This window comes from Apteryx rowi, unplaced genomic scaffold, assembly GCF_003343035.1.
Source record: "Apteryx rowi isolate R43461 unplaced genomic scaffold, aptRow1 scaffold_81, whole genome shotgun sequence".
Taxonomy (NCBI): domain Eukaryota; kingdom Metazoa; phylum Chordata; class Aves; order Apterygiformes; family Apterygidae; genus Apteryx; species Apteryx rowi.
The window spans coordinates 2592722-2615674 of record NW_020451105.1 but is presented as its reverse complement, the minus strand read 5'-3'; the positions used below and the strand labels follow the sequence as shown (position 1 = coordinate 2615674).

General features: G+C 37.3%; 1 protein-coding gene across 3 annotated transcripts in view; it reads right to left on the bottom strand.

Moving 5' to 3' along the window:
* NAV2 (neuron navigator 2) overlaps positions 1–22953 on the bottom strand; it is a 242389-nt gene that overhangs the window by 111476 nt on the left and 107960 nt on the right. For all 3 annotated transcript variants that reach the window (XM_026089351.1, XM_026089354.1, XM_026089352.1), the window contains one exon: positions 866–1964. In XM_026089351.1, coding sequence (XP_025945136.1) covers positions 866–1964 — 1099 coding nt within the window. The remainder of the gene's footprint in view (positions 1–865; positions 1965–22953) is intronic.

The window sequence follows — 22953 nt, the reverse complement described above, 5'->3', positions numbered from 1 at the left end:
CTATAAGGTACACTCCTTTAGGGAAGGATAATGGTCTATGAAATCATGAGCAGCATGAAGATGATGAGAGAACAACTGTTTGCAGTCTCTCCCTATGTAAGAGTTAAGGGGTATCAAAGGAAACTAGCAGGTGGCTGTGAAAAACAAAAACCCCACCACCTGACTCAAGAATTTCTTATACCATGGTCAAGTTTGGGAGCACCTCCTCAGGAAGCCTCATTATTGTTTTCCCTCTTCTTATACTCTTCCCTAGGTATCCTGCACTGCTATTGCCAAACAGAAGATGTTGGACTAGATGGAGGTAAGGTGTGACCCCATATGGCTTTTCCTATGCTTACTTCATTCAGGGTAAATGTAAGCATAGAGGAGGGGACATGCTCTTGTTCTGTCTTACCTATAGGTTTTTTTTTTTCTTTAAGATTTCCCAACACTGCTTATACCAAGGCAGCTTCACCACTGTTAGCCACACTTAAGAGAATGAGTATGCGTGCGTCAAACTACCTGGTACTACTGTAACTTTTAAGCCCATGATGTATAAAACAAACCTAAGCCATGCAGTATGAGAAAAAGGCAAAAGCAGTAGTTAGACACCAAGGAGGCAGCGTTCTGATGTTGGCTATTAGTAGTGTCAGATACAATTATTCCCCTTCTTATCTACCAGAACTTCTTACACATCTCAGTCTGATTGCCTTTAACAATAATTTTTGTGTGAATGTATAAATTGTCCTTTCTCAAAGCAAAAAAGCTTTACATGATGTGGCATCTACATCACTTTCTTCCCTCACCCTCCCACAAAGGCATCACAAATGAATCTTCCTATACAAATATCATGTTCAAAATGGTATGTTTGAAGAGTTAACCATACCTGTACATAAATGGAGCTACTGTGGCAGTGTTCGGGTGGTTATATTGCTGTTGGGGATGAGGTAGCTGAACACTCACAGTATTGCTTCCTGTAGTTTGTATCGTAGTTGCTGGTCCATTGACAGCTTGGCTGCTGTTGCTACTGTTGAGACCTCCTATTCCTTTTCCTTCTGAAGAGGCTAAACTTGAAGAGGAACTGGAATTCCTGCTGTCTAGCTGAGACTTCTGATGAGAGAGCCCTGAGCCAGGTTTCCCACTGCGGCTTCTCTCACTTTCTTTTGCAGAAACTGGGGCACTTGAGGATTTCCCTGTGGTGTTTTTCATTCCTGGTTTTGGTATTCCACTGTGTGAAGGGGCAGAGGCCTCCTTCTTGGCACTATTCAGCTTTCCTCCTTTAGGGATAAAGCTTGCAATCTTTGAGGACTTTTTTGGCATCTCTGTTGTTGCTAGTGCTGTCTGTTCTTCTTTTGGCTCCTCTTTTATGTCCAGCTTTTCAGTGATGGATGTTCTTCTTGCAATGTCTTTAGTTTTATCCTTTTCTTTCTCTTTCTGTTTCTCTTTATCCTTCTCATTACCCTTTGGAGAACTTTTCTTATTAGTCAGTGCCCGGCTAAAAGTTCTTTGTGCAATTCCCTTGAGTGCAATTTTGGGACTGCTGGACATTGGTCCTGGATTGTTCACATTCTGATTTGTGGCATCAATTTCTTCACTTTCCTCAAAGGTGGGAAGTGTCTCTAGCTTTTCACAGATATTCTCCCGAGATCCTGAACAGTCAAGTGTTGTCCCTCCTGCTTTGGAGCCTCCTTTGCTATTGAAGAGTTTTAATTTTTCAAGCATGGATTTTTGACTATTGGGAGCTGTTTTGACCATTTCTGAAGGTGGCTTTGGAGGCTCTGATACTGGCTGCTTTATGGATAACATGGAAGACGTAGCTGTGTGCTTAGCACTAAGGGATTTGCTGCGCCAAGGTTTAATAGCAGAGCTGGGCTGAGGGATGGCTGAGGAGTTATTGCAACCAAGAGTACTGCTGCAGCTTTGAACTGAAGATGATACATTTTCATTCATTCTTGTGGGCTGGAAGGCTGTACTATCTGCAGACTCTGAAAAAAACCCCAACAAAATACGGTAGTGTCTGGTATTAAAGCTAGTCTGAGATTTCCTTCTGTAATGAAAGATCAGGAACTTCATACGAAGAACGTTAAAAAGAGACACACGTATCACTACGTTAAACATCAGTATTACTTAAACAAAATAAAACCCAGTTATTTTTCTCCTACCCAGCAGAACAAGCAGCAACAAACTCCCACTATGTAATTTACATTTACTTACTTGCTGTTTCAAAAAAAAAAAAGAAGAAAAAAAGAATCTTTCTCCAATTTCTTTCTCCAATTCAAACCAAAAATGTGTTTTGCAATGTGTTTCCCTTATTAAGTCCATAATACTTTTTCATTAGCAAAAACACAGTATTATTTTCTAAGGCTTCCCTCTGCTTTGGCAAAATTTTTGCTGTCCAAGTTCAATTCTTAGAAAAACCTCAAACATATAAAAATGCAGAAGTAAGAAGAAAAATAAAACTGAAGTTGTTTCACTTGGGGGAGCATTCAAATCTTCATATGCACAAAAATAGAAGCAAAATCCATATACAAACATAAAACCAATTGTGCCCCTATGCAATGAACCTAGATAATATGTTATCACATAACTTAATCCAGCTGTAAGAGAAATGAGTGGCAGTAAGTGTAAGCCCTCCCCCTCGGTGAGAGCAAATCTGTCATTTATTTTGTCCTTTGAACGTTATTTGTTCTTCCTAAGAAATTAGTTCAGAGCCTAAAGAGAGCTTGAAAAATCACACTCACCTACCAGTGGCCACTTCTCCTCTGAAGTTTCTCTCTGCAAAGTTTCCTTTCTGGAGACGTTGCTCTCTCAATTATCACAAATATGTTTTCTGTTAAACTGCTCATGTTTCTAATTAACTTTTGCCATCTATGTCTGTTCGCCTGCCCAGCAGCCTGCTGGGGATTAACGGCTCTTACCTATATTTCCCTGCCCTCTAGCAATAAAGTAAACTGTGTATAAAGCTGCTTTTTTTTTAATTTAAAAATCAACAGCAGTTGAGAGCGTACATTTTCGGCAGCATGAGCAGCTCTGTGAATTCAGTCCTGCAAATCATGAACTGCTGCAACCACACAGGGACTGTTTTACTTCACTTTCAGCTGCTCACTGAAGATACGGCCCTGTTAACCTCTCATCTCTGATCCAAACCAGATCTACCAAAGATTTAAAGCACATACATCTTCATGACTTAGCAGAGAATCAGATTTCTAAGAGTATTAGAGATTCTTTAATAATAAACTCAGTTGTTTTACACGATTACGTACTAAGTAGGATAGCACGAATTAATGACACTTTCAAAAAATATTACTGAAGTTGGAAGATTTCCAGGACTCTGTTATTAACCAGTAACTATATTGGCTCGTCTTGCTAGCCCTTTTCCTATGGAAAACTATCCCCATGGAGATGGAAGGAAGCAATTGCTGGTTTACAGGCACATAAAGGAGTTGTACTTCTTCTACTTTAGTGCTAGTCTGCTGACTTCAAGGGCATTATGACTCCTGTTTTACTCTAGTAGAGAAGGAAAAATCAAGCCACCGAATGTCCCAAACAGTAATGCCATCTGGTCCTGTAGTTGCTCTGCCCCAGCCTGCTAAACTCAACCAGATGCATTAAGGAGGGCTGAAGAAGTGGTTGTGTAGGAGTTGCACCAACTCCAGTGGGAAAGAAAGCAATAACCTCCCCCATCATGGTGCCCTGCCTGCCGACAGGAGAAAGGAAGGAAGGTCAGAAGTACTTTAGAAGCTGTTGAAAATGTCACTCCCTCTGCTTTGAAAAGCTGTGCACCATTGCTTTTTCCTGCATGCTTCTTACAGTACATTGCTGTTTTTTTAAATTATTTTTATCTCCAGAAGTCCTTCCATCTATCAAAATCTACTCCTGATTGCAACATTGCCCCATTGTCCTTTTGTAAACTCGGAACAAGTAAGCCTTTGTCTCATTCTGCGTTCAACAAAAGACACCTAGCAAGGTAATGAAAGCTTCATCAAACTCCCAGTAATATGTCATTTATGATTAATTTGTTTAGCTTCACTTGAAAAGCAAGTAATTGCCCATCTCAGGGTCTAGATCCTTCTGGAGAAATTGAAAAGTCACAGTCTGAATGTGTTCTGGTCTTATAGTGATAAACAAATCTTGACGCAAAGCGTACACACGCCCATAAATCAACAGAGCCGTCTGTGATTTGTGAACAAACATGGGATAAGTTTAGAGTTGGGTCTAGGGATGAAGTGTAACACATTAATCATATACTATCATCATATTAAACATATTAATCATGATATATTAATCATACCAACACAAGGAGTAATGGGGAAATGGACCCGGACAATATAAGGGTGACAGATTGAAATGCACTGGTAAGAAAGCCATTTACAAAGTAGTGCTTATTGTTCTACCTGTACATATACAAGGCAGCAAGAAGTGAAGGAAAAGCTGTTTGCAGAGTCAGGTAGTGTAACGTATGCATCATCTGCCTACAAGGCAAACCCAGTTTGGGGTGAGATGGCATTCAGCCCAAAAACGCAGCCAAAGAAACGTATTTGTAAAAGATGCGTGTACTTTTCAAAAAACTTCTTAAACAAAAGTTTGAAACAAATACAAACAAGGTAAGTTGTATTTGTGTAAAGAAAGCCATTCTGCATTCAGTAGATTTCAGAGCTCATTTCAAGAGCCTTGACTTGAGCGGCAACTTGCAGGCTTAGAGCCATGCCTGAGAAAAGAGTTACCCGAGTACCAGGTTCTGCTCCATAACCTAGCTATGAGGTCTTCCTCTACCTCAAACACCTCAGCTCAACTGTGGAAGCAGAAACTGAAGGCAGCCCACATCAAAACAGCCTTCATATGAGCCCTACAATGTTTTCTTGAAAGTGAATGGAAGATGTCAGTTCACTTGGGAAGTGAACTTCATCCTAACAGCCTAGGCGAGTGCTCTAATCCTTGGACTTTTGGGGAAAATGTTGTTTTGGAAATAGCACCTTTTTTTTCAAGGCAAAAGCATTTCTCAAAATTTCTTTCTAAAAGAAAAAAAAAATCAAGAACTTTTTCATTTCTCCTTTCTCAGAATGTTTTCAGATTTTTTTTTTAATTTGGTTTGGTCATTGAACAAAATGCACCTTTTTTTTTTTTAAATAGTGTTCCCCAACCTCTACACACACACACCAGTGGTGTAGAATGATTCTAATGCAATTCCATTTAGAGAGTTACTCCTAATTTACAGGCTTCAGAGAAATGAGAATAAGGACCACAGTATTATGACTATAACAAACAGAAAAAGAACATATGAGGACATTAATATGGTTTTCAGTGTTTGAACGTAACATTTTCCAGAAATGATCTTTAAAAAGGTTGGATTCTACATGTCTGATATCAATGAAAAATATTTAGAAACTCTTAAATATAAATATATGTCAACTGGCTCGACATCAGAAAAGGAAAGAAGATATTTGCTTACACGAGTATGGTGGATTTTGATTTATACTAAGGTCAAATACAGTGAAACTGGAAATTCAAAGTCCTCCAGTCTTTGTTACTTTGTAACATACAAAGTTAATGCAAGAAAAAGAGGTTGACAGTAAAACTCTTTCATGAAAAACAGCTTCAACTTCAGAAAACTTCAGTCTTTTAAGATCCTCCATCTCTTTCTCACAAACAAGTCTGCTGGCTCTTTTACTCCTAAGACCAATGTCTTCCCTTGGTAAACAAAAGGGGTTCTGCTGCCAGAATGTAGATTCAAATGCTAGGTTTCCTAATGAAGCAGTAACATCAATATGTGTATAATACATCAGCATGCAAAGGAGAAAGTTTTATTCAGCATAGCATAGGCCCTCCTTTCATGAAAAGGAGAGCAGGTTTCATGCATTCTATTAATAAGCTTATTATTTCCCACGTGCTCCTTTGTGAGGGAGATATTTTCTTTCTTCAGCAACCTGCATTAACTAAAACTGACTATAAAAGAAATGTTTCAAAACCAAGCTACAGTCTACGATAAATAATGATCTCTTTCCTCTTTTCAAAGTCAAATGTTGGCCTGGAATCTATTTTGTTCCTAGTGTTCCTGTTAAAAAGATGTTGGTGGTCTAGTTCCAATGCCAATACGCACTGTAGCATGGGTAAATCTGATTTCAGCTGCTCCTGTAAAGTCTTAACTGCATCTGCAAACCTAGCCATTTGTGATGAAAAAAGAGAGTCTAAAAGCTTATGATTTAAATCTTCCACTGAAGTCTTTGAGAGCTTACATTATAAGAAGGTCTGGAGAAAATATATGCAATTTCCCATCATTTGTCAAGTTAAGTCTAAGTAAGTGTACTCTGATTTGCTATAAATGAAAACTTTCAAAAACAAGCATTATAAGCATGAAAGGCAGCATGAAGACAAAGGATGTTTTCACAGTTACTTCTCCTTAGAAAGGTCAAGAACTTAACAGTATTTTTATTCATTTTAAAATGAATAAGCTGTCATTTTTTATTTCACAGCTATGGGAAAAATAAAAAGTTCTCATGAAAAGATACATCTTTAGTCCAGCCCATAGATTAGATAACTCTAATTTAAAAGCAAATCCACAATCAAATTCTAATTTAGGAAGTAAAAGCAGATCTGCTCTATGACATTATAGTGCCAGAACTGTAGAAACCACTGTGCCAGCTTCATCATTTCCCATGTAGAGAATAATTGGTGAGTCTTGACCCTTCCCATCCACCCACCAGAAGACTCTCCTTCAAAGTACTATGAATAAGCAGTCCTACAAAGAAAAGCTTTTTAGCTGAGCTATATCTTCGTCAGTGGTGATTTATCATGCTTAGCAACCCCCTGAAGTATGGAAACGTCTGTATTTCTGCCAGGAGCCAACTTAAAAAAAAAAAAAATCAGAATTTTTCTATAATCAAAAACAAGAGCAGGTTGAGCAGAGCATTCCTAGCAAGAACAAAGGGCACGCAGTCCTTCATCAAAATAAGCAAAACCTTTCTGATTCACAGAAGTTTATATTTCAGTTGTAACGCTATTGACTTTAGAGAGCTATAGGCCTGCTGAATAGACTGGCTGACTTTACTGGTTCAGGGATATGGGAAGAAGCACAGCCTTCACTGGAAAGACGGCTGAACGCTTGCATTGTTTTTTCTACTCTGGGCCACAACAAAAAGCAACAAAAAAAATTTTCGTAAAAGCAGAGTTTACCAGATAGGGAAATTCTGTGTAAACTGAGAGAAGACTGGATAGGAAACATTTTGCTTTGCTGAGGACAAAAACTTCACCAAGCTGAGTGGAATTGGTTCCTTAAATTTTTATCCACTGGCTTTGCCTCTAGAGGTACTTCAATTTATTTTAGAACGGGACAAAAATTACCTTTACTGCTTAACATATTAAGTTTTACTTCCTTCCATCTTAACCACTTCTTCAGCCCCCATGACATAAGCTTTATCTGTAACCTCAGTAGCAGTTCTGTGTATTCAGTACTTCTGAAAACCAGTACCAAAGTCTGTGGAAATGTCAGTCACTAAACTTTCACATTTCTATAAAGCCTCCAGTGCTCAAACAGAGCTTCAGTACGTGAGACAACAGTTCTGTTGTTTACTGGTTCATGTTACCAAGACTCAGCATTTTTGCTGAGCTGAAGGGAAACAGAACTGGAGCACAGGCAATCCTTTTCTCCTATTGTCTTCACATAACTGAGTAAGACACTTGAATTTGATGTTGTTTTTGTTCAGTTACTGTAAAATTCAAAATGCTGTCCACATGACTGCCTAAGAACAAGGTTGGAGGGACCTCTATTGACCACATACCAGTTACACAATTATAAAATAATGAAACCAAGTTAACTATGCCAGTCAAAATAAGCAGCACTTTCAATTAAATCCTAGACAAATACTATTCTTGTTTGTTCATTAGTTTTTTTCCTCCTTATTTATATGAACTTATCCCCCAGGATTTCTTATAACAGAGTTATTGAAAAGCATTAATGAATTCCAGGCAAGGAGCTGTTACTGAGTCTTTCACCTCACCAAATGGAGTGGGCAATATGTACACTTAGTAGTCTCAACCTGAAACATCTATGCTAACAATATGAAATACACCATATACATATTGGTGGTCTGAAAAGTACTCTTAGGAAATATTGTCTATTGGCCTGTTTCAATATCAGCAGTGGCTCCAGTTTGGGCTTGGAATGACCACAGAGGTAGAAAAGTAGTCAGATTTTTAATGGAAAAAATATCTAATAAAACACCCACTGACAAGTCAATCATGAACATCAAGCTAAACTACTTTTTAACTAAGAAATGTCTTGCTCTGCTCATTGAGAAGTCATACAACTGTCCAGTTGTAAAGTGGCAAATATCAATGCATTCCTGAACATGCATATTATATATTTAAACAGATGAGTCAAATCAAATAGCTGTCTGTAGAACTACCAATACTTAATACCAATATATAAATGTACAAAAATACACACATATCTATTAAATTAGTATATCAAAAACAGCTGACAGACACATATCACTTTATACACACCAGGATCTTTTTCATCCCATCTCTCTGGTCAATGAAACTGCTCTGTGCTCCCTGATCTAGCTGTGTTACCAAAATTTCGATAGTAGGAGTGGAAAAAAGAGAATCAGTAACTTCATCTTCCCCTCATGGAACAGTCACCGGTGGAACAGTGTCAGCCTGAACATTATTTATTTGTTTTTTAGCATTTACTGGATCACTGGGCAAAGCTACAGCCTGCTTTGAAGGAAAGAATGATAGCATATTATAAGCAAGACTTGAAGAAAGAAAGCTCTGTTGAGTCCATTATATTTGCTGGTGGGAAATCTGCAGCAGCAGGTATTTGAAATCAGGACAGCATGCAGGTAACAGCCTACTGTTTGTTACAGTAATGAAGGATTGGGCCATGGCTTTAGACTTACCCACTTTGGAGGTGGTAGTAGTTCTACAGTGCTAGTCCAAATCTTTCGGTACATTTGGTTATGGACAAGGAAAAGACAAAAGGCTCATCAAAGAAGCCACAGATAGAAGGGACGAGAGAGGCTGAAATAGAGAGAGGAGGCTTCTGCTGGTGTGGTAGAAGCATACTGGCACTTACAGGAGAAATCTGGGATATAGTACTACTTCTGTTTTCTTTCCTATGATTTAATAGTGAACTAGTTTCCATGGCTGTTCCTCTGGCACAATTCACCCAGCAATAAATTTACAAGAAATTGTAAATATTTATTTTAAAAGGAGACATCTAGGAACTGTAAAGGCCATGAAATGCTGGGCCAGCTCTTCAGCTGGTAAAAATTAGTGTAGTTTCACCGTTTTCAATGGAGCTATGCAGATGTACACTGGATGAGAAGCTGACTTTCAAGGTTACATTTTACTTCTAAGCTCAGTGCTTTTATCCTCATGAATTGTACAGTTAAGAACATGTCATTTGCTAACTTTCTTATTTTTTTTCAAAAACTTTTTTAAAAACAATTTTGTCTTGTTTTAAACAATCCTAAAGCTTATACCACCTATGGCTAAGTTTTGTGATATTGTACAGCTCCATTTCAGTTGCATTTAACCTTCAGCCACTCTTTGTTTAGGTAAGAGGACATACTTTGAAATGCCAAATTCACCCAGTTAAACCGCTGTAGGATTAAACATGGATACGATTTACTGCATACTTGTATCTTGCCCTATAAATGTGCTGTACGGCTTCTTTTACTTTGGAAGTCTGTCATATGGGCAAACACCCAATATAAATATGTTGTTAAAGATTAACTAAGATGAGCCACTTTTTTCAAAACTGTATTTGATTAGAAAAGTGAGAGGCTGCAATACCCCAGGATATACTTGTCAGTTGCCCGAAGAAAAGTATTTCGTTTGACACTAATGACTCTCATGAGGTGCACCTAACGACATAAGCCAGTGACCTTCTGTTTGGGGAATACAGAGGGCATTAATACATTGATAAACTGGAGAAATAGTCATAGTTAATAAGGTTACATTCTTTAAAGTCTACCGAAAGTTCTAGACCTAAACAGGAGAAATTAAATGCATAGATATAAAAGGTCAAATAATCAGCTATGCAGCAATACAGCAGAAAAGAGTTACAGTAGATCACAATTGCACACATATATAATATGACACTAAGGAAAAAAAATGTCATTCAGGAACGTATTATGAGTATCATATGTAAGACACAGAATGTAACTATTCCATCCTAGCCAGCATTAGGATAAGACCTCAGGTGGAGTACTGTGTCCAGCTCCAGCACCTCAGCTACAGAGGCTGATAGACTGGAACGAGGCCAGAAGAGATCATCTAGACATACAAGAGATTTATAACAAATAACTTATGAGAAGAACATTGAAATAGTAGAGCTTGTTTAGTCTAGAAAAGAGAAGACTGAGGGAAGACATTGCAAGTCTTCAAATATGTAAGGACTGTTATAAACAGGACAGAGATCAATTTTTCTCCAAGTTCCTCAACAGCAGGAAGAACAACAATGTGCTTAAATTTAACCCAGCAGAATTCTAATTTCATTAAAAAAAAAAAGTTAGCTGCAAGACTAAATGGACACTGGAAGAGATATACTAAGGTGATTGCTAAGTCTCTGTCATGAGACATTTCAGAGCAGAACACTTCTCAGGTATAGGCACAGTTGATTTAGCTTCAGAGTTGGAGCACAGATTAAATGACATCTGCTGGTTATTCACGGACATACTTCTATAAACATAACATATGCTGCAAAGCTGTCATAATTTTAAACACAGTTCTTAAAATAGAAGGCTTATCTGCACTGCAAAGTTATGACTTGAATTTGTGTAATGAAACTGGAACTAGTTTTAGACTAAGGGTTATACCATTATCCTGGACTACTGTTGCCTTTGCAGAGGTCTGCATTGCCATCACCCGTTTAAAATGGGTTTACATGAGCCAAACCTTCAACTTCAATGTAGGCAGCCCCACAGAGAAAGTCAATCACTAGCATCATTGAGGGATCATCCCCAACTCATGAAGAGAAACCCTGTATACTTCACCTATACAACTGTAATTGTAATCTTTAGGAATTAAACTATTAGCTGAAAACCTACAACTACCACATTTCCCAAAATACTAGAAAATCTGTTTCTAAAATTACAGGCACAAATTATACTCAAGAAATAAACATTGTAACATCCATTGTGAATTCTTTTACACAAAAGCTAAACATAAATATATGAGCTAAGGCTTGTAGACCTCGGAATTCAAGCCCTATTCAGGCAAACCTGAGTTTTGCAATGTAAGTTTTCCCTTGCAAATAACACACAAACCAAAATCAGGTGTTCTCTAGCTCTTTTCTGTGCCTGACCTAACCAAATCTTTAAGTGATGAGTAAGGGGAGGAAGAGCAAGGACTTGTGGAAGAAGCAATGCTGATGAAATTACTATCTCCTCTTCCCTCCACCTTTTCATGTCCTGACCAATGAAGGCAATTAATGGTAAGTACAGTTGTTGCAAATGAAAAATTACATACACAATCTATTCTCTTTCCTTTGTAGGGAAAAAGGGCACCCTCAAGAACCTTCGATTCAGAATGGTAACCAACACAAAACTTATTCAGAGTTTCTGCTGGGATATTTTGGGAGCTCAATGCCCCTTAGTGAGAGCAGTACCCAAGTACTTTATTCCCAAATGAGTAATCAGAGGATCTGATGATTCATCTTTGTGTAAATCCCAATGGTGACATAAACCAAAAACAAATTTGAGAATGTAATTATAAAGGACCAGAAATATCTTTCATGGATTTCCATTAAATTATAAGAAGGAGGACTTATGATCACTGTACTGTATTTAAGAATAAAAAGATCATATTGAACTTTTGATAAATGCTTTCAATGGAAGGTATATTTAGAAAACACGATAGGATTATTCCAGCACCTGCTTTTTGGTAGTGCACACAGCAGAACTATCAAAAATGCCAACTATTCTGCATCTGTTCATCTGAGATTCTGGATTTGTCAAGACAAATTACGTAAACAAATTCTATCATCAGACTGATTTACAGAGAAAATCATCAGTCAGAAATTACTTTCAAAGCAAACAGGACAAGATACAAGGAGCTCCAAAAGACATTTTCTCAAAAAGGAAAAAGGTAAGTCCTCTTTTATCCTGAAAAACATTTATTATTTAAATATACATGATTTTTTATTAAATACTCCATGTGGTCTCAGATTTTCAGAATTAGTCCATTAAAAATGCCACTAAAAACACTATTTGCAATATAAAATCATCTACACTGTTGCTTAAATTAAAGCACATACTTCATTATTACACTAAAGCACATACTTCATTATTAACTACCCTCAAATAGTTAGCACTTCTTGACTGTCAGTATGCATGAGCATAGACCAAGCACTCTAACCACTAAACAGAATATGCTATTCACTTCACACCTGACCTACATGAAACACTTCTGCACTTTTAAAATGGAAAGACTGAAATTTGTGCCATTATTATACTCTCATTTTGTTGAGCAAATCACACTCATTTCACAGTAAAAATCTGAAAGGGTGGATAACTTACTAAATTAGTTTCAAAATTTATGCACTTATCTCTCTCTGAAAAAAATTTTCACTTTTGCAGTCTTTTTCATCTTAGTGACTTTTGCACAGTCTTATAAAGTCAACACATCAAAAGTAAACATTAGATTCATACAAATTCTACAAAGAAAGAGAAAACTAAAAAGAAAACTGAAAACAAGCTGTATATAGCGCAGGAAAGAAAGTAACTGTTTCAAAAAGGCAAACTACGGGATTTTTTCCTAATCCATACAAATGATTTTCAGTCATGAAGGAAGTTACAATTGTCAAAAAAACCCAAAACAAAACAACAACCAAACTTTAACTTACTGCTGTCTGTTGCATACGCCAACTGTTTCATTCTATAAAATCACTTTCCAGGTTTCTGACATCCATACACTGTTCGAAGCATAATCTTTCCATCTCAAAACTTCCACTTAATTTTGTCCCTGGTGAACAGTTAATCTTTCGGCTAGTCCTGGTTAAAAAGACTTCCTCCCTCCACCTCTGCCCCACGCTCTCATGACAGCCTCACAGAGCTGGGCTCAATGCTAGTGCATTTGGCACAGTTAAAATTGATTTCAGTGATGATCTGGCAGTTTGCACAAAAAAGGGTCAATGCCTTTTCAAGATCAATCAAAGTATATCAGAGTTCTCAGTTGGAAATCACAGTAACATACTGCAAATAAAGGACATCATTGGTTGAAATACCAAGCTGAATTTCACATTTCTGTCCTATTTAGCAACATGTGCATTTACCACCATAGGTTGCCGTGACTGACTTCACGGACAGTGTCGTGAAGACAGTGAATCCTAACAGCTGCAAATTAGCTTTGTGGACTTGTATTAACTCTCTCTTCTATAAGATATCACACATTTGAATACTTCAAGACTACTCAGTCTTTGGTTAGTAAAAGATACTATTCAAAATGCTAAGAGTCATTATAACAACTGCTGTTTAATAGCTTGTACTAGCTACCAACATTACAGTGACCTTTTCAACAGATCAGGAGGGCATCACAGGAGCTTGTTAGATTGCTTTAAAGAGAGACCACACTGTGGTCTCTGAAAAGCTTCCCTCTGTTACTTCAAGATAGTTTCCAAACTAATCAACAGCAGACCTTGATGAACTTCTAAAACTGTAGTCGCTCAGTACAATGCTGATAATAGAACTTTTCTCAATGCTTAAAAACCAGCAAGCTGAAAGCACAGGCTGTACAGTATGCCAATCGAAAGATCAAATCTAGAGGTCCTACATACATTTTCAGCCGAACAATGATGGCTAATAACTCCTCTTGCTGCTCACTAAAATTGACAAAACTCCTGAGTACAACTGCTAGATTATGCGCAGACTAATTTACCAACCGTGGAATGTTTTTTTTTTATCCTACCATTGAATGAAAATTTCATAATATGGTTATGGTCTCTAGCTAGGCATCAAGTTGATAAGAACTGGGGACAACACAATCAGTTTATTTGAACTTTTTTCTGGAGGAAGATAGTGATTTGAAATTAGTTCACAACACACCAGGTTAGTCATTAACATGTCCAGTACTGAAATGTTCACACTGCAGCAGACAGCTTGAACTTCACCTGATAGAAGGATTTAGTGGCTGCTTGGTTTGCTTTGAAGCAAACTGTAACAAAGTAATCAAACATTTCATTCTCATCAGTATCATGCGATTGTCTCAACCACTAAATCCTGAAAGGACTCATCTTTCCTTTGGCCAGGAAATGGGGCAGAGGAGGAGGTGCTGAGAACTGAAATAGGCTGACCATGTATCTTCCAGGTGTAATGGACCAACTTTTCAGCCACCCAGGTAGCCTTTGCCAGCTCCGCATCAAGCTGGTTCATCCCCACTGGAGTCAAATCCGACATCTTCGCTCCCTTGATGATAAGGGCCGCTATCCCTTCAGCCAGAAGACTCCTTCAGGTTCACATTCAGCATCCTACAATGAATGCTACTATAAATGGGTAAAAAAATGTTAACTTCCTAAAAGGAATCTCTATCAGGCTTTACAAGTCTCAGTGCTCTCTTTTCACAACATTTTTTTAACTCTTATACTATTATTTGGCACAGAGGGGATAGTCTGTTTTTTGTCTCTATTTATTATTGTTAATTCATTGAGAGTGGAACAACTGCATGAGCAGAACATAAGGGGCTCCAGTGAGAAAGATTTTGCAGCCTCAGAAGACAGAACAACTGACCATCCTGCACTTGATATAGGAGCCAAACAGCCATTTAGAACATGAAATATTTAATCTGATTTTATGTGCAGCTACAGAAGAGGGCTTGCCCTCCATTTTCACCTATTTAAATGAGATAATTTTAATTCAGGATAACTGCTGGGATCATCTGAGTTGACCTTCAGCATAATATAGTTCATAGAATTTCACTCAGTAATTTCTGAGCCAGATCTCTAATCTCTGTCTTAACGTCAGCTCTGTGTAGACATCAAATTTTGACTCATTTTGTCTAATTTAATCTGTTTCAATGGTTAATCACCTTCATTCTTAAAGTTTGCACCTAGTTTGTGCTGAATTGGGCTATTTTCAAATCCCAAATAAATGGCTACTTATTTACTATACATCTTTATACAGTAAACTATATTTATTACTATAAATCTCATTTCCATACAGGTACCTTGTAGATAAAAAGGAAGTAACCTTTCTTTTAAATAAAGAACATAAATTAACCTTTTAAATGCTGATCTGCAAAGGAATTTTGCCGAACTTCTGATTATGCAGTGCTCTTTTCCATCTCTTACCCAGCATTCCTCTTTTTCAAAGCCTGTGTGAATGCCGCTGTAAAACTTCCTGAAAATTTTATCCTTCAAGATATTACCCACAAGAACTCTAATTGATTTATGAGTATTTTAGCTGTGTTAGCAGGGTAAATATGCCCATACCACGTATAACATGGACTGGTTTGAGTAGCTCTGCATCACACCACAAATCTACACAAATGTGCCAACAGCAGACCAGAACTGAGCATCAATATACAATAAGGGAAAAAAAGGAACATTTGAACAAGAAAGACATTTGGAGACAGACACAATATTAGAGACTGAGTTAGAACTATCAATCCTGAAGCAGACTTCAATTTTGCATTGACTTTCTCCCTCTCCGTCCCCCAGAGTCCCTTAAATAAATCACTGATAACTGTTTTGTCAATGTCCACTATATATTTAAAAAAAACTCTAAGAAGTTAACTATATATTTAAATTGTAGAATACATAGAAAAGCCTAGGTTTGGAGGGACCTCTGGAGATCATGCAGTCCAACCTTCTGTTGAAAGCAGGGCCTTAGACTAGCTCCAGCGAGGCAGATTCCTCCATTTCTCTGAACAAACTTTTCCAATGTTTAATTGTTCTCATAGTGAAGAATTTTTTTCCTATTTCCAGATGGAATTGTTCCTGAAGCAACTTCTGCCTCTTGTCCTGTCACCATGCATCCTTGTGAATAGACTGACTACCCTTCTTGTATCAAAAGGCTGTGATAAATACAAATTGCATTCCAAATTAAAAGACATTATCCAAAATTTAGAAGAAAGGAAAGAAAAGCAATATCAGCCACGAGAGCATATGCTTCTCCTACTCTTCTGCATACATAGCTTATCCATACCTGGGAACTGGGGCACACAGAGCTAAGATCATAGCTGAGTCAGCAGGATCCRATTTCAGAACTCTCTCAGGAGACTTGTGTTGACTAAGTTTGCAGCAACACTGCTATTAAAGCAGTCTTATTTCATTTGAGAACACAAATCTGTAAGCATACATTCATTTTTTTTCTAATACTATCTATTTTTGAGAAACTTGCTGTCGCTAGCACTGCCTTCTTCATAATCTGAAAAAACCCACTTAATCTGACCTCATGCAGAACAGTCAAATTTGATAGTATTTTTCTGCTAACATTTTACCTAACTTTTCCTTTGACTCCAAAGCAAAAGTGTTATTTTTCCCACAGACTTCTACTGCCCTCTGTAGGATTATTTTAAATAAATTATTAGGAACAAAGAAGTAAGAACATAAAAAGAAAAGGTATAAGCCTGTGACATTACTATATCACACCATACAACATCCCAGAGATGGCACATTAAGACAGTGATTCCTATACCTTCATAAGTTTAAGGTTTTAATTTTATAGACTGTGGATACAAATAAGGAAGGAATAAACAGGATATCATTGTGATAACACAATGCTATCAGCCTCCTGAGCCTGCAAAATGAAAACTGAGTGCCTGAAGATCAGTGAAGACAGTGGATGCTGAAGGTGTTCAGAGCTAGTCAAGAAGGCCCAGCATTTTGCAGAACTGAGCATCTGAGGCATGTCGAAAAGGACTCTCAATTGTGAGTAGCTATGCAAACTGCCGGGAGAGATCAATGAGAGAATTTACGTATCAAGCTCCTTACTGAAGTTGCATGCATTGTTTTTTTAAGTTTCATTCCTGATACTACCTAGGATACATTTCTGCTTCTTCTTCCCATGGACAAGAAAATAAATTTCTAAATAATTTTATTTAGAAATAAATTCTAAATTGGACAGATAAATACAGTTTTCCCCCATTTTTTTATCTGGGGATCATATTAGATTATTAGAAGGATAAGGCAAAATAGAGCCTCAGGATAACTAGTAACTAGCAATTCACATACAGACATAGCAATGCAAAGCTCATATATCTGTTCAAATGCCTTAGAAATGTTTTTAATAATTAAGATGAGTTCGATGGCGACCTTGGGTGGTGGCAAATGTTTTTCAGGCTGTAGACTATTTACAGTGGTACAGGACAAAAAAGTAAACCAAAGGTGTATTTAAATATACATGGACTAAATAATTTTGACAATTCAGATGCGAATTAAAAGGCTCTAATTACATGAAGGGATTATGATGACATCAAAAATCACAAGCATGAGTGGTTCATTATTTCCCCACAACCTAAAAATGTAATTAGACTTTATTTCCATTTTTCTTTTTGTTAGGAAAAAAAAGCCTGTAAGAGCAATGACACACATTAAAACACCCTGTCTAGAATATTACTGCAGTTATAAATCACTAATCACTGTGAAAATAAGTAAAAAATTTACCATGCTGCGTTACCATTTTATGATATAAGGATTATAAGCACTGAAATTCCTAGGAGTTTGAAGGGAATTTTGCATATAAGTGTTTGCATATCGAGTTTAGAGAAGTAAACCTCTCTTGGCTTTCCTCCAATTACTCTCTTTGATTTTAATATGCTGGGGCTAACTTCAAAAAGCAAGTTAAAATTTTTACATCCTAACCTTAAATCCATAGGACTGAACAAGGTGCCTGTGTTGTCCTTACAATATCAGAGAAGAAGTATGCATATCGAAACTGGTGTCAATGAGCATGTCTAGTCTGAGAAAGCAAAAGACGACAAGATCGTCCCTTAAATGAAGATACTGGACAGCAACAAGACAGCCTACCCTGACTTCAGGCTCCATAATATTTCCTCTGAAAAGAAAGCAGGCTCACATGTTCCATTTGAGTTATGGGAGGTTATTCCCATTTAACACTATATGCATACACACTCATATAGATGTCAGAGCACTCACCAAAAACATGGGAAATACCCAGGCTTTATGCACTCCTCAGGCACAGTCAGCTCAAACCCACATCCACCCTGGCATCCACAATTTAAGCTGCTGGGAATGAAGAGACTCTCATTCTTGGTTGTAGGAAACTATACTGCTTCATAAAAAATAAAAATACAAAAAAAGTATGCAAAATTCATGGAAAGACAGAAGCGTATCATCATTTTGTGGAACAGTGGCTGGAAGACAGGAACCATGGGTTCTGCTCCTAGCCAGTTCCTGTAGATTATCCTGTGTCTGACTGACAACCCATCAAATGGCTTGAGAGTCCAGGACCTCGCCTGCTGAATGAGAGCCCTACCCCAGCACTACACATTACCATCTCTTTCACTCATCTCGTGATCACCTTGGAAATTTTAAGCATCTAGAGAGTTTCAAATGTGCAAACATAGTCACTCATACACTTTTAAGGTATTCAGTGGTGTTCTTGAAGATCTCACTCTTGGATTTTTACACTTAAATCCCACTGTGACTCCTGAAGACCTTTTGTAGATTGGCCGTCACTTCATGACAGACAAGTTTTGCTAACAGGTGAAAGGCATGTGTTTCAGTAGCATATGTAAAGACACCAGAGCTGCAATACTAAATCAGTTCTTAGAAGCCTTATTAAAGTGTAGTACCAGGAGCAGCAAAGAATGGAAAATTACATGTTTAATAATAATAAATCCTAATTTCACAATTCACCAGGTTGTGTGTTTCAGCAAACCTATATACTACGCCTTTTAATATGCCATAAGCATCCACTGATTTCTGTCTTCATTTCTGAATGCCTTGAGATTTCCAGATTTGGCAGATTACCAGAAGCAGTGAATAGCCAAAGGTTTAGATAGACTGAATTAATGCTGCAAGAATTCAATACCATTCCAAAAAAATCACACTACAATCCTATCACTTTCCATGAACAAAATCTAAATATCCAGAATCAGTAGTCATAAATCAGTTTTACAGCTCAAGAGAAAAAAATTGTATGTATAATGCAAATATAATTTCCTTAAAGCACCCAACCCCCCCAAATAATAATAATATATCAATACTGTATTATTTTAAATTGCTTTATAGGGTACAATTATTAACTGTTACATTGACAATTAAATCTCATGAAAGCTGAATGAGTCTGTCATTAGCAAATGATAGCACTCCTGCAGTGTGAATTTCTTCTCTTTCTTATTTGTACACAACAAATTATTCTTATTTGGCCAACTGTTACAAACATATCTAGATAGAGACTGGCTTTTATATACATAGTTAGTTATGTATATTTACGTGTGTGTGTGTGTGTGTGTGTGTACACACTTTTTTTTCCATATCCAAGTAAGTGTCCATGCACATTTAACCTTCTCAGAAGTCCTACTTCACATCTTTCTATTTTAGTTTTCCTATATGTAAAGTCATGGTAGTGATATTTATTCATGTCACAGAATTTCTCTTGGCATTACTTAATCACTGCTTGTAAGAGACAATTGAACTGAACTGAGTTTGTAGAGACAACCCACAACAGAGTTGTATTTTGTGTGCAAAATCCCCAGATCAGCCTGTTAGACATTGCCTCTCTCCCAATTTCTTTTTTATTCTAAAAAGAAAAAAGCCAAAGAAGTGCTTTTTTAAATGCTTGCATTAGCTACACTAGCCTGTACACTCCTGGGCGAGGGGCAGGCTCATGGTTCTCATCAATCTCGTATTTACATTCTTCCAGCTAGGAAAAAGCCTGAGTTCATTAACTGCTTCTTTCTCTGTGCTCAAAGCCAGTGTGATTTGACTTCAGAAGAGCTGTGGGGGTTATGGTCAGCTTTAATTTTTGACCTGGACTTTGCACCCCAATTTCCTTCAATGTTTCCAAAAATCACCTGGCAAAATCAATTCAAGGCCTAAAGTCTGGGGTATGCAAAGCCCTGCCTGCATCACTCAGGTGATCAGACCAGGCAATCACAAAGGTCCCTTCTGCCTTTATAATCTATGAAAGGCTACACAAGTACAGTATTTCTACATTTATGAGCAAATAGAACATCTCATTTATGTGTATTCCTTTGCTTGTACATATGTATCTCACGATACCCACAAAAACATAGACATTCAAGAATCTTTTATTGTTATACAATGGTATGACAGTTTTAGATGTTACATGAATCCTTTCCCCAAGACTTCTAGAAAACTGATTGTTTCATTTTTAATTGACTAATGGAATCTTTCAGAAATTCTATGTTATTTATTTTCTGGTAGCTAGCTATTCCTCCACACTCCATTTATTGTCCTTTTCATTTCTGATGTATTCTGTTTTAATTAATTCATTTTCATTGCCACAAGACACAGACAATTGACTAAGAAGACAATTTACATTTGGAGGGGAAAGGCCACAGATTAGTAACAGCTGCAAATTGCAACCTACTTTGTAAGAAATGATTCAAATGTAATACTCTGAAGGCTACTTCAATCATAAAATCATCAGTCACCCAAAACAGTCTGCCAAAACAGGCAGACTTCTCTTTTTCCATTTCCTTCTCCAAAAACATGCAATGGAGCTAACAGTGGGTTAAAAAAAAAAAATCAAAATTTTAAGTAAACAATCCCCCTTCCCAATCACATAGATGGAAGAACACATGAATTGACTCTACTGGGGGAGACCAAACACCGACCTCTCCCCCTCTCTGATCTCCACCAGTAGCCCACGGGAGAAGCGCAGAGAAGAGGGCAAGCACAGGGTAGGCTACACAGGTTGAGGAATTTTCCAGCTATGTTTCATTAGTCCAGATTATAGTGATTTAGTCCAGCAAGTGTTAAGAAGGAAAAGAGCACAAAAGCTTAAAATTTTTAGTGTTAGGTGAATGAAGACTACTAAGAGAAGAGAAGTACCAGTTTAAACCTTAAAAAAAAAAAGTCTTTGCACTGCTGTTCTGTCTAATTTCTGTACTATTTTTTACATACAGAGAAATAATAACTTGTCAGTTGAATAACTTGACTATCAACTGCTTTTAGGCAGACAGTTCTGTGAATGCTCGTTTCTCACCATAATCCAGCTCTTTAGAAAGACGAACTGGTTACTGAAGAAACATACAAGAAAATCTGCTTCATATGAAATATTCGAAATGCCTGAAAAAAGAGGCTGGGCTTTTAGGTTGACAACCTACATATGTTGCATTAAATACTCAGAATCTGGGTTCTGGTAAGAATTTCCAGTCATAAATTGTCATCTTCAAAAAATGAGGGCTTACGTAAGTAGAATTTGGACTTTGAAAATATAATCATGACACAAAGTTGGATCCCATCTATAAGACACAAGACCAGTTGGTCTGAAAAATTCTTGGCTTAATTTAAATTAATTGTAACATTGCCAGACAAGTTTACTGTCAAACTGCTAAGACAGTTCAAGTTTTCTGACCCATATCCCATATTTTGCCTAAGGAAATGAGACTTACATGACTATGTCTGTCAGTCAGCTTTCTCCTCATAAGTTTTGATCTCTTTGACCAAATTCGACATTGTGTTCCTATCAGTTTCCTGAAAAATCTGCACTTGAGAAAAAGACCCAGATTAGTACTACCACTGAAAAAAAGCTGCAGAATTCAAGTTCTCTCTTCCATCTGTCCTAGCAGCTTACCAACTGCACACACGTACCGATCATCTAGCCAAGCAATAACGCCTCAGGACTAGTCACATCACACACTGCATCTCGCCAATGCAGTAGTTAGGGCACACTAGCAAAAGGGGAGAGTATTGACAAGAAGAAGATAGAAAAAGGTTGGAGACATACTACATAGGAAAATAAGTTTTGATTAGTTCCACCACTCATGCCCTAACTTGCTCTGTGTTTTTCTGTTTAACTGAAAGCCAAATACAATCCAGATTTAGAGATGAACATTGCACACTGAAGAGACAGTTAAGCCATTATGCTTTACATAATATAGTTTCTAAAATAGTAAAAATAAATTTCAAAAATAGATTTATCAAGGTAGAATGTTGCTACATTACTCTATACTCCTATTTTCTACTTTAAATTTAATTTTTTTCTCCTACAAGCTCTGATCCAGATGATTCAGAATGCCCCTAGAGGATGCTGAGGGCCCTCCATTGCCATCATTATAAGATGGGGTTTGGGCTGTAATTGCGAGCTCCAAAACGTAATAAAATTCAGTCATGGGACATGAGCATTTAGGGAAGGAAAAATACAATTTCCTGAACAGAAACAAGGATGAGAACCACAGGCAAGTTGGACCAGACTGGTGTTTTTCTCTCATGCAAAATACTCATTACTGCACTTACAGCAAGGAGACTTGAGCCCAAAGGGCAGGACTGCCAGTCACTGCAAGAAGATAGTAACAGCATTGAAATTCAACACTGATCTATCTTTGTAAGTGCAATGACTTTGTTAAAAATACCAAATTAGCTGCAAGCCTAAGCTAACAATTTGACTGTATCAGACAAGAAGGAATTGCTCAGTTCTCACCAGTTATATCCACTTTTAAAACTCCACTGATAAATGCTGCATTATAAAGCTCAGAAATACAAACTCAAGCTAATGAGTGCCATCAAATTACTAATTTAGTGAATGGACACAAAGTCAGTAAATGCAATTCAAAGAAGCTCCTCAGAGAGAACACTGTACTTAGCATTTCTGATGAACTGCCCTACGCATAACCAGTCTCTCCAAAACATTTATAAAACTATAGCATGTTTCTGCTTACAAGCTCTACATTAAATGATCCTTGAAATTCAATCTAAATCACATATTTTTGTAATTTAAAGCATCGTTGACAACAGAGGAGGAAAGGAAAGCAATGGAGCTATTCATCACATAAAAACTCCAAGGAAACCTTCAGTGGTCATTTTCCATTCCCATACTGCTC